Below are 15,870 nucleotides of genomic sequence, written 5' to 3'. Positions count from 1 at the left end.
GTTGCACACTCTCAATTTACCCACCAACAACGTGACGGAAAAGTGAACCGGGTTTTGCTTTCTTTCGTCACTCTCGACGTCGGCGTCGCACATTGAAAGCGAAAGAATAAACGAAAATGGCAACAGCTAGCTGCTTCTTTGTAGCAGAGCCGTTATTGTCGTTGTGCATATCGAGCGTAATGGTACTTAACCGAACAAAAGCATCTAAACAACAACGAACGACTCCAACGTTCTCCATCGACAAACTGTACTTACCCACTATTTCTAGGTTGACGTTGCTGTTCTTCGTAGGCGACAGGAGAAAATCTACCCGGCAGCGGAACACTCCGGCGTCCTTTTTCTGAAAGAGGAAAAACGCTCGTTTAATGCTTCAGCCGAGAAAAGAAGTCTTCAATCTACAATTCATTGATGTAATAAACTTTCAGCAACTCAATCAATAACCGTTGATCGAAAATAGTGCCATCGGGCTATTTATATCTGAATACGAAATTGATTTCCTTCTTCCAACCGCTTGTCCCCGCGCTGCGGTGGCACAAATCTCATCATCTTTCCCGGGGCAAGTCAAACGCAAAAGTTAAACAAGCAAATCCAAAGAGATTATTACTTTTCCATTGGTAATAAATTTTCCAATTTTTCGTCCCTATACAGCAGCAGTGGGACAGAGCCGAGCTTCTTCTAGGATGCTTGGAGCAAAAAGGAAAAACCAAATCTTTTCCCATACCAGTGAATGAATGGAAAGCAACAAGAGGCAAAACCACCGATTGAGGCGACCTGACTGGGGAAAAAAAATGGATGGAAAATCGTCCCACCAGCGGATCAGTTGGGCGGAAGGGAAAAACTCTCATACAAATTAGATTCTTTATTTTCATCCACGTGAAAGCCCGCTCTTTTGCTCGTTCGACCGGGAAAAATCTACTCAATCAGCAGTAGTGGCGATCACGTCGCGATGCGGTGTGCTTTTTCAATTTTTATTTTTTTTAATTTGTGTTCCGCAAAAGTTTCCCACCCGGATTCGGGGTGAGAAAGGGCAAGCTGAATTTCGTTGAGTAGTTGGGGAAGGAAGAGCCCTAATGGAAAATGGTGATTTTCATTTAAAAATACGACTGACAGTGCTGCATTTGTTTGGATTCGGATTTGGTCGGTTGCCTTATGGATAATAATTTAACGGAGTGATAAAAAAAAATCTAAAAATAGATACGTTTTTCGAATTTAATCGAGGAAAATGTTTCCGGATGCCCACCCAATGCGCCACTACTGTTGCAATTTCTTGTGATTAAATATTGAAAAATATACGCCGTTATTGAACTGAACCCAACCTTTTCAATTTTCTCTTCCGTCAACAATGTAAACTGGAAACGCGAAAAATGTATCTACCCATTTCAAATACGATGCGAGTTCAAACTGAAGCGTGAATTAAAAAAACCAAATTCCTTCCCTTTTGATGATGGCCTTCGCACCGGAAGGAATCGTCATAGCCCGTTTCCTGTACTACTGACTGCTCAGAAGGGGAACCGAAATCGGTGACGACAACGACTTCCAAGATTATTCCACTTGATTTTGCCTTCGATTGGTTGGCTTTCATTGTCGATTAATTGGAACAGTGGACGAGGAAGAGAAGAACACAGCAAGAAGGGAAATCTATTAGGTTGGGAATATCTGGCTGGTGATTTTCCCCGTCTCTGCTGCTCTTCCGGGGATGAAATTTGGAAATCGAAAAATTGAAATAATCATCTTATTGGTTGAGTTTCGTGGATTTTATGGGTCCCTTTGGGTATCGGGGTTGGTGAAGCAAATCGAACGGAAATTGCTTTCGGTTATTTTTCCGAGATGTTTGCACTGCTGTGTGTTGAATTTAAAATCGCTTTCAAATCCTCACATTGGCCTAAATATCCTTAAAACAATCGAAATACATTCAAAACGGTAAAGTAGTTCTGTGAAAATGCTGAAATGGCCAAAGAAGCACCGGAAAAAGCCTAATCGTTTATTATAACGAGTCAAATGTTATTGAAAATGACATAATATTGTCAAAAAATTAACATTACTTGCAAAATGGTTACTAATATACCGAAAAGTCATAATAGTCATAACACCGACAAACCGACTAGTGAAGAAACAACAAAAACAAACATCAAGGGAACAATAGACGTAAAGGATAAAAGGTGGACTGAGTGAAAAATTACTAGACGTGACGAACGGCGTCCTGTTATTTGCACATTGTTAAACTATCTTAATATTAAACTTTCTTATATTTGAACTTATCTACTTACGAGCGATCGGCTTAGGAAAACAATCAGTAGGTATTAGTTGTAAAAGTGAATTCTTAACGATAAAAGTAAATCATGGATTCTAACCTACAACAACAATTACAGATAAACGATTCTTAGTAAATAACGGTATATCTATTGTTGAGCTTAAAACTGATTGTTGGATTTCAAACTATCTTAACAAGGTGAGGATAAGTAAATTGTATGAGTAACATAAAGCTTATTTATGGATTTTAAATCTAGTTAAATTACCTAAAAACTGACATACAGTCAGGAATCCTTATTTCCGGGGTAACGGGGGCGTGAATAAGGTACCGCGAATAAGGATATCCACAGCTTATGGGATTTTCACTAATAGAGGCTGTGGTGGATTATCTCATTTGTTACAATATATAGAGCTATACTGTCTTGGACAAAGTTGTTGTAATTGGGAACTACGCCACTAGGGACGCTTCACTTTTATGTTACTTATGACGGGCGTTATAATATATGGAACGTTGGACCCAAGTTAGAATATTTCGTGATCCTGGCCATACAGAAAGTTGCTGTCTTGAGCAAAGTTATTCAGGTGACCAAGTCCTTTCGGATGGTGATCATATTATTAAAGAACTCTATCACTACGCGGTGCTAGCGTGCACATCAGCTTTGTATATAAGCTGAATCTCAAAATCCTGGCCATATAGAAGATTACTGTCTGGAGCAAAGTTGTTCAGGTGATCATGTCTTTTTGTATGGTGTTCATATTAGTTCAGAAATCTCTCACTACGTAGCGCTAGTGTGCATTTGAACTTCCTATATAAACTGTATCTCGAGAACCTGGTCATATAGAACGTTGCTGTCTTCAGCAAAGTTGTTCAGGTGACCAAGTCCTTTCGGTGGTCATATTATTTCAGAACTCGCGCACTACGCGGCGCTAGCGCGCTAGTGTGCACATCAACTTCCTTAATATGTTATGTGTGGAAAGCTTGTCCATATAAGATGTTGCTGTGCAATGTGAGGACAGGAACCGGAAAAGGGATAATGTGTAGAGGTCTGAAATCGATTTCGGACGCCATTTTAAAATCCAAGATGGCGGTCATCGGTTCAAGAAAAGCTGTCAAATACCCTACAATATGGGTATTTTGGGAATGGGGGCAACGTGAAGAGGCCGGCAATCGATTCCAGGCTACACTTTAGAATCCAAGATGGCGGCCATCGGTTCAAGAAAAACTGTCAAATACTCTAAAATATGGGTATTTCCAGAAAGGGGACGACGTGTAGGGGACAACGGAAGAGTTTTGCGCAGCCAAGAACATTAGCTTCAAGGCTTTGCTGCTCCTTGATCACGCTCCGTCACATCCGCCCACCCTAAGCAATCCCAACATAATGCTTCATGCTACATGCCACCAAAGATCACGTCTTTGATTCAACCCCTTGATCAAGGCATCATCAAAAATTTCATGCTGAAGTATGTCAAGAGAAGCTACAGTTTTATTTTGGAAACAGCCGAGAATGAAGGCCTTTCACTAGCGGATACAAGAAAGTAGTTCAGCATCAAGAATTGTTTCGACTGCTTGGATGTGGTTCTAAAGGACATAAAACAAGTCACGTTGGTAAACTGCTTGAGGAAAATTCTTCCGTCGTATTTCGCGAATTCACAATGCAATGAAGACGACAACGAGGATTTGCAGATCATGTCCGAAATTCAACAAATTCACGGAAAGTTTGGTGCACCCGGGGATAAGAAACACGGTGAAATCAACGAAATCATAAGAGATGAACCGGCAACAGCAGATAACATTGTTAACAAACTGAACCCGTCTACAATGAATATGGATTATATTTCCATCCCACCACGGCATAAATCGAGTTAAAAATAAATCAACTATCCGAGCTCGAAAGCTTCTGCACATTGGACAGCAATGTTGAACAGAGGACAAAAATGCAAGATTTGCTAAGGGAAGCCGAAACGTTGCCATTTTGCTCAATGATACGTTATACCCATTATACAAATTATACGCAATATGCTTTGTAAGCATCCCAAGCAACACACTTCCATCATAATAAGTTGCTGCAACTTGATTGTGACTGAAATAAGTTACATACAAGTAACCACAACTACTCAGTGACAAGTGTGCTGCTAGGGATTATTCAGGAAAATTAATGTGAGTCAAAACTTTGAGCTCCAAAATACCCTAAAACATTAAAAAAAATCATCTTCCTAGTGGATTATCGCCAAACCTACCCCGTAAACGGTCCACGTTAACTGTGCTGAACTGATACGAGGTTGTCCTTAGCCACTAAATGTCCCTTCGAAAGCCAATTGCCACCATTTTGTGTCCTAAAATGGTGGCAGACATCGATTTTGGGCCTTTACACTTCGTCCTCATTAATAGTTTACGTTAAAGCAAAGGCCGCAACCTTCAATTTCAAAATGGCACCTGGCATCGATATCTGATCTCTACACGTCGTTCCCTATCCAAAAATACCCATATTGTGGAAATTTACAGTTTTTCTTGAACTGATGGTCGCCATCTTGGTTTTCAAAATGGCGTTTGGCATCGATTTTCAGCCTCTACTCGTCGTTCCCTTTCCAGAAATACCCATATTGTAGGGTATTTGACAGTTTTCTTGAACCGATGGCCGCCATCTTGGATTTCAAAATTGCGTCTGGCATCGATTTCCAGCCTCTACACGTCATCCCTTTTCCGAAAATACTCATATTGTAGGGTATTTGACAGTTTTTAATTAATCGATTATCACCATCTTGGATTTTAAGATGGCGTCCGAAATCGATTTACAGCCTTCTACACGTCATCCCTATTCCGTTTCGTGTCCTCACATTACACAGCAACATCTTATATGGACAATAGAGTGATGCAAAATTTGAAATTTTCGCTCCACAATACTTAAACGATTCCAAATCGGATCCTGACTAACCTCTCAAAATTTGAAACCATTTGGTGAGAAACTGAAATCGCACAAACCATTTGAAGTTTGTATGGGAATTACTATGGTAAAACCAAGATTTTTGTTCATGTCTATCTAATAATTCACCATATCGGTCTGCTTCAAAAGCTTTCAACTGTACTTGTTGGAAATTTTCCCAGCTACAACTTTGCTGAAGATCACTTTTTGATTAAATGCAAGGATCGAAAGTTATCAATGGTTCAATGCGCTGATGTCTTATGATCATGCTCAATCAACTGCTCAGCAGGCAACATTGGTGTTTCTGGGGCGTTGAATAGGACACAAAAATCATGGCTACTATATCACACTGCAAAATACAGTGTTGCCTACAGAGAAGCTGCTTGATCATGTCATAAGTTTACCAATCTCTTAAATAATTAATAACATTTTCCTATCTCGTTTTACATAGAAATGATCTTCAGCAAAGTTGTAGCTGAGAAAATTTTCTATAAGAATGACTATCGAACTGTTTCGCAGCTCAATGTGGAAAAAGACTAGAAGGCAATGAACAAAAAGTTGAGATTTCCCATAGTAATTAACATGCAAACTTCAAATGGCTTGTGCGAAGCCTGTTTATAACCAAATGAGTTGTAACTTTGGGATGCTAATCATGACCCAATTTGAAACCATTTAAGCACTGTGGAGCAAAAAAGTCAAATTTTGCATCAGTCTAATGGACAAGCTTTCCAGACATAACATATTAAGGAAGTTCATGTGCACACTAGCGCCGCGTAGTGTGAGAGTGATTAAATAATATAACCACCATCCGAAAGGACTTGGTCACCTGAACAACTTTGCTGAAGACAGCTACTTTCTATATGGCCAGGTTCTCGAGATAAAGTTTATATAGGAAGTTCACATGCATACTAGCGCTGCGTAGTGAGAGAGTTATGAACTAATGTGAACACCATACAAATGGGCATGATCACCTGAACAACTTTGCTGGTGACAGTAACCTTCTATATGGCCAGGATTTTGAGATACAGCTTATATAGGAAGCTCATGTGCACACTAGCGCTGTGTAGTGAGAGAGTTCTGAACTAATATGGCCACCATCTTAAAGAACTTGGTCACTTGAACAACTTTGCTGAAGACAGTAACTTTCTATGGTCAGGATCACGTATGTTGAACCTAAGAGTCATATATTATAACGCCCGTCATAAGTAACATAAAAGTAATGCGCCACTAGCGGCGTAGTTCCCAATTAAACCTGAATCCAATGACACAGGCTTGTTGGTCTATCCCAGTACAACAACTTTGTCGAAGACAGTATAGCTCTAAAGGGTGTCCACGATGAAATTGCCACACTATGAAATTGCTCTAACTTTTTAACCGTTGGGTAGAATTTAATGAAAATTTGGGTGGATTTAGTTCATAGTGCATTATTTACATCCTGCAAGTTTTAAAGTCCTGTGATCAAAACTCGCGGAAATGGAGTCGAAAGAACAGCTCGTGCGTGATAAAATCTTGCGCATTCATCACGAGAACAAGGATCTCTCGCATCGTTCCATCGCTAAAACGTTGGGAATCGCGAATTCCACGGTGTCACGAGTGATTAAGCGGTTCGAGGAACGGTTGACCACCGATCGGAAGCCCAGAAGTGAAGGAAAAAGTATTCCGTACAACATCAAAAATCACAACCGCGTAGTTGGGGCCTTCAACCGAAATCCGAACGCCTCCGTTAGGGATGTGGCTAAGAAGCTGCACCTAAGCCGAAGTTTTGTCCAGAAGGCCAAAACTAAGGCTGGGCTTCGAACGTTCAAGGTACAAAAGGCCCCTAATCGCGACGAGAAGCAGAACAAGTCCGCCAAAACCCGTGCCAGGAAGTTGTACCTCAACATGCTGATGAAAGTTGAATGCTGCATCATGGACGACGAAACATATGTGAAGGCCGACTTCAAACAGATCCCAGGCAACCTGTTTTTCACGGCCAAGGATAAGTTCAGCGTTCCGGAGCATGTCCGCACTCAGAAGATGTCCAAATTTGCGAAGAAATTCCTGGTTTGGCAAGCCATCTGCACGTGCGGGAAGCGGAGTGCACCTTTCGTGACCCAGGACACGATGAACGGACAGGTGTACATAAAAGAGTGCCTCCAGAAGCGGTTGCTTCCTCTCCTGAAGGCCCACAACGTCCCAACAATCTTCTGGCCGGATTTGGCCTCATGCCACTACTCCAAGGACGTGCTGAAGTGGTATGCGGACAATAAGGTCAATTTCGTGCCGAAAATGTTCAACCCTCCCAACACACCGGAGCTCCGCCCCATCAAGAAGTACTGGGCGATTATGAAGCAGCACCTTCTTAAACGACCTAAGGTAGTGAAGACAGTCGAGGAACTGAAGAAAGTATGGGTTTACATGCAAAAAACGGTTGATTCACAGGTTGTGCAGAATCTTATGGCCGGGGTTAAGGCCAAGGTGCGGGCATTTGCGTATGGACTGTAAATAAAATACGAGTAAAATGGTAAAATGAAGTTTAATAGTAATTTCTCAATCCCTGAAAATTTGATGGCAATCGGATGAAAACTCGAATTTTGCGAATCAATTTTGTGTGTGGCAATTTCATCGTGGACACCCTTTATATATTGAAACAAATGAGATAATCCACCACAGCCCCTATTAGTGAAAATCCTATAAGCTGTGGGTATCCTTATTCACGGATAGCCCGGCAATAAGGATCCGGCAATATGGGATACCGGCAATAAGGAATCCGGCAATAAGGATTCCTGACTGTAGAGTAACAGAGAAGTTTGGATATATTTCTGTGTCGGAACAGTATAGGCTCGAGTAGAGGAGAGAAATTGAATTTTTTTATAATACTAAGTTAACTTACTTAAATTAATTGTAGATACATTTTGATTGCACGACATATTTTTTTGGCAAAAATCGAACAAACCAGTGGAGTGGTAGTAAACACTAAAGTAATGATTCTTAATATATATAAACACAGTTCCTCCAGCCGCAAGCTCCTCGAGGACAGGACCCTCGGTCGATTCCAAATCAAAGAGTCCAATTCCATCTTTCGACTGCTCCTCAAGTAGCTACAGCTGCAGGAATCCAGGGTACTCGACTGGTAGCTGCTGCTCCAAATAGCCATTTCTGCCGTGAACCGTCATTCACCACGGAAAACCAGTATCGAAATCCTTCAGTGACAGCGAATTACATTCATCATGGAGATTCAACTTCACACCACAATTTCAGAACTCCTGATGCAGACTATCGCGATGTTGAAGAGAACATATGCATCCTCAACCGCAGTCAGGTGGCAGCACGTCAGGCCGTATCCAAGGATTCACCCGAGTTTTACGGAAAACCTGAAGAGTGGCCGTTATTCTTTTCCATGTACACTTCCTCAAAGCAAATGTGCGGCTTCTCGAACGAGGAAAACATGCTTCGGTTTCGGAAATGTCTAAAGGGAAAGGCTTTAGAGGCCGTTTGATGCCGACTACTACATCTGTCAAACGTTTGTAGTGTAATGTCCACATTGAAAATGCCCTATGGTAGACCAGAAGAAATCGTTCAGGCATCATTTCAGGAAGATCCGTTTGTTACCATCGCCACAAGTAAAGAGCTTGACACGGTGAAAACTTGGTAGCTACGATAGAGGCATGCGGAGTCGAGGATTTCAAATAAATGTTTTCAATTCGATGCCTAGACACATCAAGCGTGCAACTACACTTACAGAATTCAAGAGACGCTGCATTTCACATGTAAAAGCTGTTTATTGAGCAGTTAAATTTTTATGAATGGATAAATCATGTATCTTGACAAAGTTATCTCTAACGGATTATTTTGTATGGAGACTGTCATATAGACATTTTAGTAATTGGTGTAGCATATACAAAAAACTACATTGTTTGCCTCGATGGTGATGATGGATTTTTAGTTTTTTGATTTTGTAGTAGTAATAGTAAAAATAGCTTTGAGTAGTCTACGATGGTTTGAGCCTCGCGCGCGGAATACAGGTATAAATGACTAATACGTGGAAATTGTGGCAAAAGCCTTGAATTAGTAAAGGGTTGGCTGGAAGTCGTTTCCTTGGATATAGTCTTGGCACTGCGGAAGCTTAAACGTGTAAATCCCAGGTCACGTGTAAATGGAAGTATTGTAGAGGACTATACTTGGACTTTTGATAACTAGTTACACCTTTGAATGTTTTTGGTTGATGCCTATAGCATATTTAACAGGACATTTATATCTGTAATTGTAACCAGCTCGATTTTGTTTGCAAACCTGGTTAAAATGTTTATATTTAATTATCTTAAAGATAACTCGTCCAGCTCAAACCTTTGTAGGGGTAAGAGGTGGGACCATCATCATCATCATCATCATCTACAATGCGGCTTTGAAAGTTGAACTGGTGGTACGCCTTCCCCCCGGGTTGGAGCTGGATTGGGCAAAATATTCTAGGAATAACCCAGCATCAAACCTATTACACTTCAGTCAGTCGCTGTATCCAATAGCGGAAGATGCTAGTGCAGTTATGCCAATTGAATCTAGCACGCAAAGAAGTCGTGGAGCAAAGAATGACGGATTTATAAATGTTCACTCTGACGCAGAACCAGAACGATCCCAATCAATACCAGCAAAGACACGGGCTGTCCAAGGATCATCTTTGGTGCCAATCACAGAATATGCCACATGCAAAGGTAGCTGTACCACAGTTGCCAAGTGTAAACGATTTGCCGAACTAAGTCTAGATGCTAAATGGGCAGTTGTACGGGAGGCAAAGCTATGCCGTATATGCCTGCAGAAGCACAATGGTTCATGCAGGCAGCAGAAACCTTGCGGAATTAAAGGATGCACTTTTTTGCACCATCCGTTGTTGCACAACGAAAAGCAGGAGAAAAGCAAATCAGCGAAGTGCTGTTTAGAATTGTTCCCGTGCTGCTCCATCGAAGGTTGTCCAGACCGACGCGTTCATAGACGACGGTTTTTAAGCTGACGCTGATGGAGGATAGCCTAGCAGAGGAGTTAGTCGTGAAAGGACCTCGATCGCCGCTGTGCCTAAAATGGATAGGTGGTACCAAAAGAGTGGAGAACACATTTCAGTAAGTAGAGGTGCAAATATCAGCCATCGGAAATACTTCGAAGCCGCACAGGATGTCTAACGTACATACGATTCAGAACCTACAACTTCGGCCGCAGACATTAGTGTACTCAGAATTGCTGCAACGGTTTCAACACCTCGGCGGACTACCTGTCGAATCCTACAGCAACATCTGTCCACGAATCCCGATTGGTCTTGACGATGCCTCGCTTGGGCATGCTATGAAAAGTCGAGAAGGAAAGCCTTACGAACCTATCGCAGTCAAAACACGGTTAGGATGGATAGTTTACGGGAGTTGTTCACGAACACAGCAACAGCCAAGCTACGTGAAGGTCCACACGATTAAAGGGTGTGAATGCAACCTCGAGTCGGACGAAAACCTGCACGCTGCTATGAATAACTACTTCACGCTGGGTAGTCTTGACGTTGTCAAACCAGAGAAAATTCTGCGATCAACGGAGGATCAACGTGCCAACGTGGAGATGCTTGAGAAGCTGACAATCCCAAAAGAAGGGCGGTACGAATGAGGTCTCCTCTGGAAGTACGACAATGTTCGCTTTGCATGCAGCAAAGCAATGGCTTTTAGAAGGTGGCAGTGTTGAGACCGACGTATGCAGCGGGATAAGGAGTTCTCAGAAACTGTGATGGTGAAGATGAGCGAATATGTGGCGAAAGGATACGTTCGAAAGCTAACGGAGGACGACCTCAACGCACATCGGTCTCAGGAATGGTACCTGACCGTATTTCCTGTTGGGAACATGGCACCGCAACTGGAATTATTCTTACAACACCACCCGTGATGTAAATCTATTGGTCGTCTTTATTTTAGAAAACATGATTTTCGGCAAGCCTTGCCTCTAATTGGGTGAATTATTGTAATCGGTCAACTGTGTGCACTGTGGTCCAAAAAGGAAAATTCGGAATTTTTCTCCTAGAGCCTGACCTATTAATTTAAGCCATAAAGTGTCTGCAGAAAATTGCTTTATATCAGCTATGATAGCAAAAGAAACCACCTTTTTCCTTTGAAGATATAGAGGAAGCATGTCTTGAGCAAAGTTTTAGAAAATGTCAAAACAAGCAACTTTGCTAAAAAAAAAATTAAAATTCAACTCTGAATATCGCAAACTTCGCGTATGAACTAATATAAAAACACTTTGAATGTAACAACTCAAGGCGAGAGTAGCCGTCAACAATGCTGATGATGGCACAGCACGCAACAACCACCCTACTGTTTCTATCTGAGATGATACGTTGGTCATGACGAAAGGAGCAACACAATAGTTGGGTAAAGACGAATTGCATTATAACACACCATCGAATGGAAATGCTGTCGGCAACGTGGGGCTTTAGGTAGTGATGAAACGACGCTGGAACTATTCCACAGCCGCAGGCAGTATATGAGTAAAGTCAAGCGCACACTTTTTTGCCTGTAGATTTGAAGACATACTTCGTACGGGTTAGGCAAGGAACTGTGCGTTTGACTTTGTACTGTCGCATTAATGGCCCTTCGCTCATTTTCAACTTCGATTCAATTTTTATACTGCCGTTCTCTAACTAAACTATCTACCTATCCTCTTGATGGACCATTCTCTAGCTTATAAATTGTCTCACTAAAGCTTCATGTAAGATAGCATTTCCAACCAGCTCTTAAAATTCTATGTCCCTTAGCTCCCTTAAACCTTGTTTTTTAGTCGTAACTTTTTAGCGACTCATTTTTCAGCTCACAATGCACTAGACAATTATCAAAATCTGTGTCACCACTTGCTTCATTGCCGATATAATCGTAACCTGTTGGTGTGAGTTCGAATCTTTAGAATTTAAGAGACTTTAATTTATGGCAGTTTTAATGGGTGTTCAGGACCACATTGATCATATCCATACACGATGTGGATACCCCTGAGAAAATGTTCATATTTTTTCGGTTAGACTCAAATGTTTAAAAGCTCTACGGAGCGGATTAAAACAGATGATTTTAAGGAAAACATAACTTTTGACGTAGGACTACGTCTATGATTTCTATATGGGGGTACACTTTGTGAAAACCGAATATGGAACATGTAACAAAATTATGAAAGATTTTGAACGTTAATAAGTCAGCTGCCCCCAGGCCAATTCAAATAATTTTATCACCAATGGATCAGAAATATTTCAACGCATCTGGAAAATGGAAGACTTTATCATTTTTTTTAAATGTCACTATTGAAAATTGCACGAATGTGCAATTGTTGCTAAGATAATTAAAATTACCACCGACTGCCTCCGAAAAGCGATTTCCCTAACACAGATTTCAAAGTTGAATTCCATCCGGTCTCACCGCGTGGTGAGTGGTGGTGTTCTCGAGTACACAACGAAAAGCTCCCCGTAAGCAGCTCGCTATCAAGGCTGCCCTCAACCGCTGATCGAATTCAGTCCAATCACCGTGTGTGACGGTGTCTGGTCTTCGGCATCAGCAGCAGCAGCAGCAGTTCTTTCGGTGCGTGGCGTTGCACATTGTTCTCTAGTACACAACGAAAGGCTGTCTGCAAGCAGTGAGCTGCAGCCCACATGTGCATCCATAGAAGGAGGAAGAAACCGCACCGTTATTGATCGGAATCAGTAGCTCTTCGTGAGTCGCTGTGGACCATCTATGCCTAGCGCGTCACCCTCATTCCAAACAACATACAGCTAACCAGCCTCATATGTGTTTAACACCTTAATAGCTCAGCATAACTCAACCATCACCAGAAAACGATCCTTTTTAGGACCACAATAAATTTGTAAAATATTATTTTTTGGACATTTGTCAATGTCACCAATCGGATGTCAGTTTCCATATCATGCTAGAGCTGGAATTAGGGCATTAAAGCTTTTGTAAACAATGACTTCTTTCGATGATGTCTTGAAAGTCAAGGCTCGCCCACACAAATAAACATCACCATCAGGTAGGGTAAAACTTCCCCTACCCGACAGTAATGTTGGTTTGCGTGAGCGTGCCTTGAATTCCTAAAAATCATCGAGAGAAGTCATTGTCTACAAAAGCTGTTACGCCTTATTCCAGCTTTATTTAGATATGTTTAAATCTAACATAGCATGTTCTTGAAGGCAACATTGGGGGTGCCATTTAAAAAACCAAAGTATGTCACGGATTGAAAGTGGTCTTATTTTGATCCAGAGATGATGGATTTTACTTCTGAATACACCCAATCGATAGGATTTTTTTCTGCGATTCTGCTAACATAATTATCATTTTTCAAAATGTTTTAATTATCATTTCTCAAAATGTCACTATTGAAAATTGCACGAATGTGCAACTGTTGCAATGATAATTAAAATTATCATCGATTGTCAGCGAAAAGCGATTTCCCTAACACAGATTTCAAAATTGAATTCCGTCCGGTCTCACCAAACGGTGTTTATTCAATCACCACGTGGTGAGTGGTGGTGGTGTTCTCTAGTACTCAACGAAAGGCTGCCTGCAAGCAGCAATCTGCAGCCCGCATGAGCATCCATAGAAGGAGGAAGACACCGCAGCGCTATTGATCAGAATCAGTAGCTCTTCGTGAGTTGCTGTGGGTCATTTCTGTCAAGCGCGTCATACTAAAGAGTATAAACAGAGAGAACCCCGCTCAAATTCCTATTCCTACACAAAACACAAGCTCCTGCTGCAGTTAACAAATAAGATTTATTATATAAGACCACGTAGTCCTACGTCACCATTGCGTACAACTCCATAGGGCTTTTCCTATGTCCAATGATTGGGCACTCGCAAGAGTCTCGGCCGTCTGAAAGGGGTTGAACTGGTGTCTGCGACAGGTTGGAAGGCCGCAGAATATCAGTGTCGACCCAGCTAAACCTCCTCCGCTTTTCAGTTTTTCTCGTCAAACTTCTTCTCTCAACAAGTTGGTAAATCTTAGCCTTTAGCAGAAAGACGCTTAACACTTTTTTCGGCGAATTTATGATCCTGTTCTGTTCATGGTTCTTCTCTATGCCTGTTCAGATGAATTAGTTTTTCTACTACGCTAAATATAACGAGTAGAAATTCAGCTGCGCGTTCGAATTATTGAAAATTCAATAAATATTTATTCGAATAGCTGGACAAATCTTTATGATTAATCGTCAATCGAATAATTTGACTCTTAGGCATCTCTAGAAAAAAGTTAAATTTGATATTTTTGGTGGTCCTTTGAAAATGTGGAACAGCAGAATTGCATCCAGCAAGTGTAACCCAAGAACCAAAAGCGGTGGGAAGCTAGTTTTCATTTCTATTACGACGACTGAATTAAGGGGCTTAGAAGCAGAGGAGTGAAAGTCAATTCTCTTCATCGATTTCCTCTCTTGATGAGCATGGCTTCACTAACCTATTTCGCACTACTTCTGATATGCTCTTCTATCAACCAGGACAACAAACGTATCAATGAATGTGTTTTCTGTCGAGTTATTAACGAAACAGAAAGTCGATGAAGAGAATCGATCAAAATCACTTGAACCCCTGCTGCCAAATTTGGTTGCAAGATTACAACATTGTGGGTTGGAGGCGAATGCCACTTCGACTTGTTTCGTCTACTAACGACTCTCTGGTGACAGTGTTGGGGAAGCAGCATATGCATTGGTGGATTTGTTAGTTATTTCGACATTTTTAGACAATTTTTAACATTTCCCACTTTTTCAATAGTTTCTTGTTGAAAATCAATACATAGAAATATTTCTGATCGATTGGTGACAAAGTTATTGAAATTGGTCCAGCGGCAGCTGAGTTATTAACGTTCAAAATCGTTCATATTTTCGTTACATGTTCCATTTTTAGTTTTCCCAAGGTTTACTCCCATATAGAAATCATAGACGTCGTCCTACATAAAAAAAAACTGAGCAGCGGATCATTCACTCTGCACACTAATACGGGGCCCTTATTACCGATGTCACTTCACGGTGAAGTGACAACTTATCACTCACGGTGAAGTGATTCCCATTTGCTTTACACGGCAATTACTTCACCGTGAGTGACAACTGCTCACTTCACTTCGTTTTCACCGTGAAGTGACACCCGTAATAAGGACCCGGATCCTTTGAACAGATTCGGGACTTATTTGCCTTATCTACTTAAAAATGCCCTTCAAAACGCTAAAAATCTTTAAAAACGTCACATCAAATAGACAGACGAGCTTGCAACTAAAGGTGGATATCAATAATTGTATGTTTAAAAATGTGCTGTATAAAAATTTCAAATTCCTTTGAAAACTTACCAGAACTGGACTGATGACCAGTTCTGCCCGGCTCTTGTCCCGCTGGGGCTTAAAGTTGGCACGATTTTCCAGGATGGTGCCGTCTCTCCAGTGCGACGGAGCCTCGTTGCTTTTCACCCGTGTGTCGTAGCTGCGAAGGGAAAGAAAAAGGAAAAGAACGCTCACATAATCAATTTTCATCAGGGCGACAATTTTCCGTACACTTGAACCTGACAGTCAACACAATTCAGCAAAATGGATTGGACTCTTTCGTTCGTTGCTGTCATTTTTCAAACGTCTGTATGCCGACCCCCTCCCCGCAGCCCTCCTTTTCCGCTTCCGCTTGCCCGAAGCATGGCGTGAGATTGGCGACACACCACCAGCTTAAAAGTCCCTCCGCAAACATACATCA

At 41.4% G+C, this 15,870-nt stretch overlaps 1 protein-coding gene across 1 annotated transcript in view; it reads right to left on the bottom strand.

Moving 5' to 3' along the window:
- side-VI (sidestep VI) overlaps positions 1–15,870 on the bottom strand; it is a 1,063,375-nt gene that overhangs the window by 515,739 nt on the left and 531,766 nt on the right. Inside the window, exons 4-5 of the mRNA XM_065225644.1 lie at positions 15,480–15,609; positions 256–340 (exon numbers count right to left, since the gene is read on the bottom strand). Of these exons, the coding sequence (XP_065081716.1) occupies positions 256–340; positions 15,480–15,609 (215 nt within the window). The remainder of the gene's footprint in view (positions 1–255; positions 341–15,479; positions 15,610–15,870) is intronic.

The sequence above is a fragment of the Ochlerotatus camptorhynchus genome, unplaced genomic scaffold, assembly GCF_037179485.1.
Source record: "Ochlerotatus camptorhynchus isolate MF236.1 unplaced genomic scaffold, CSIRO-AGI_Acam_v1.1 ptg000232l, whole genome shotgun sequence".
In the NCBI taxonomy this organism is placed as follows: domain Eukaryota; kingdom Metazoa; phylum Arthropoda; class Insecta; order Diptera; family Culicidae; genus Ochlerotatus; species Ochlerotatus camptorhynchus.
This window is presented reverse-complemented; position numbering and strand designations above follow the sequence as displayed.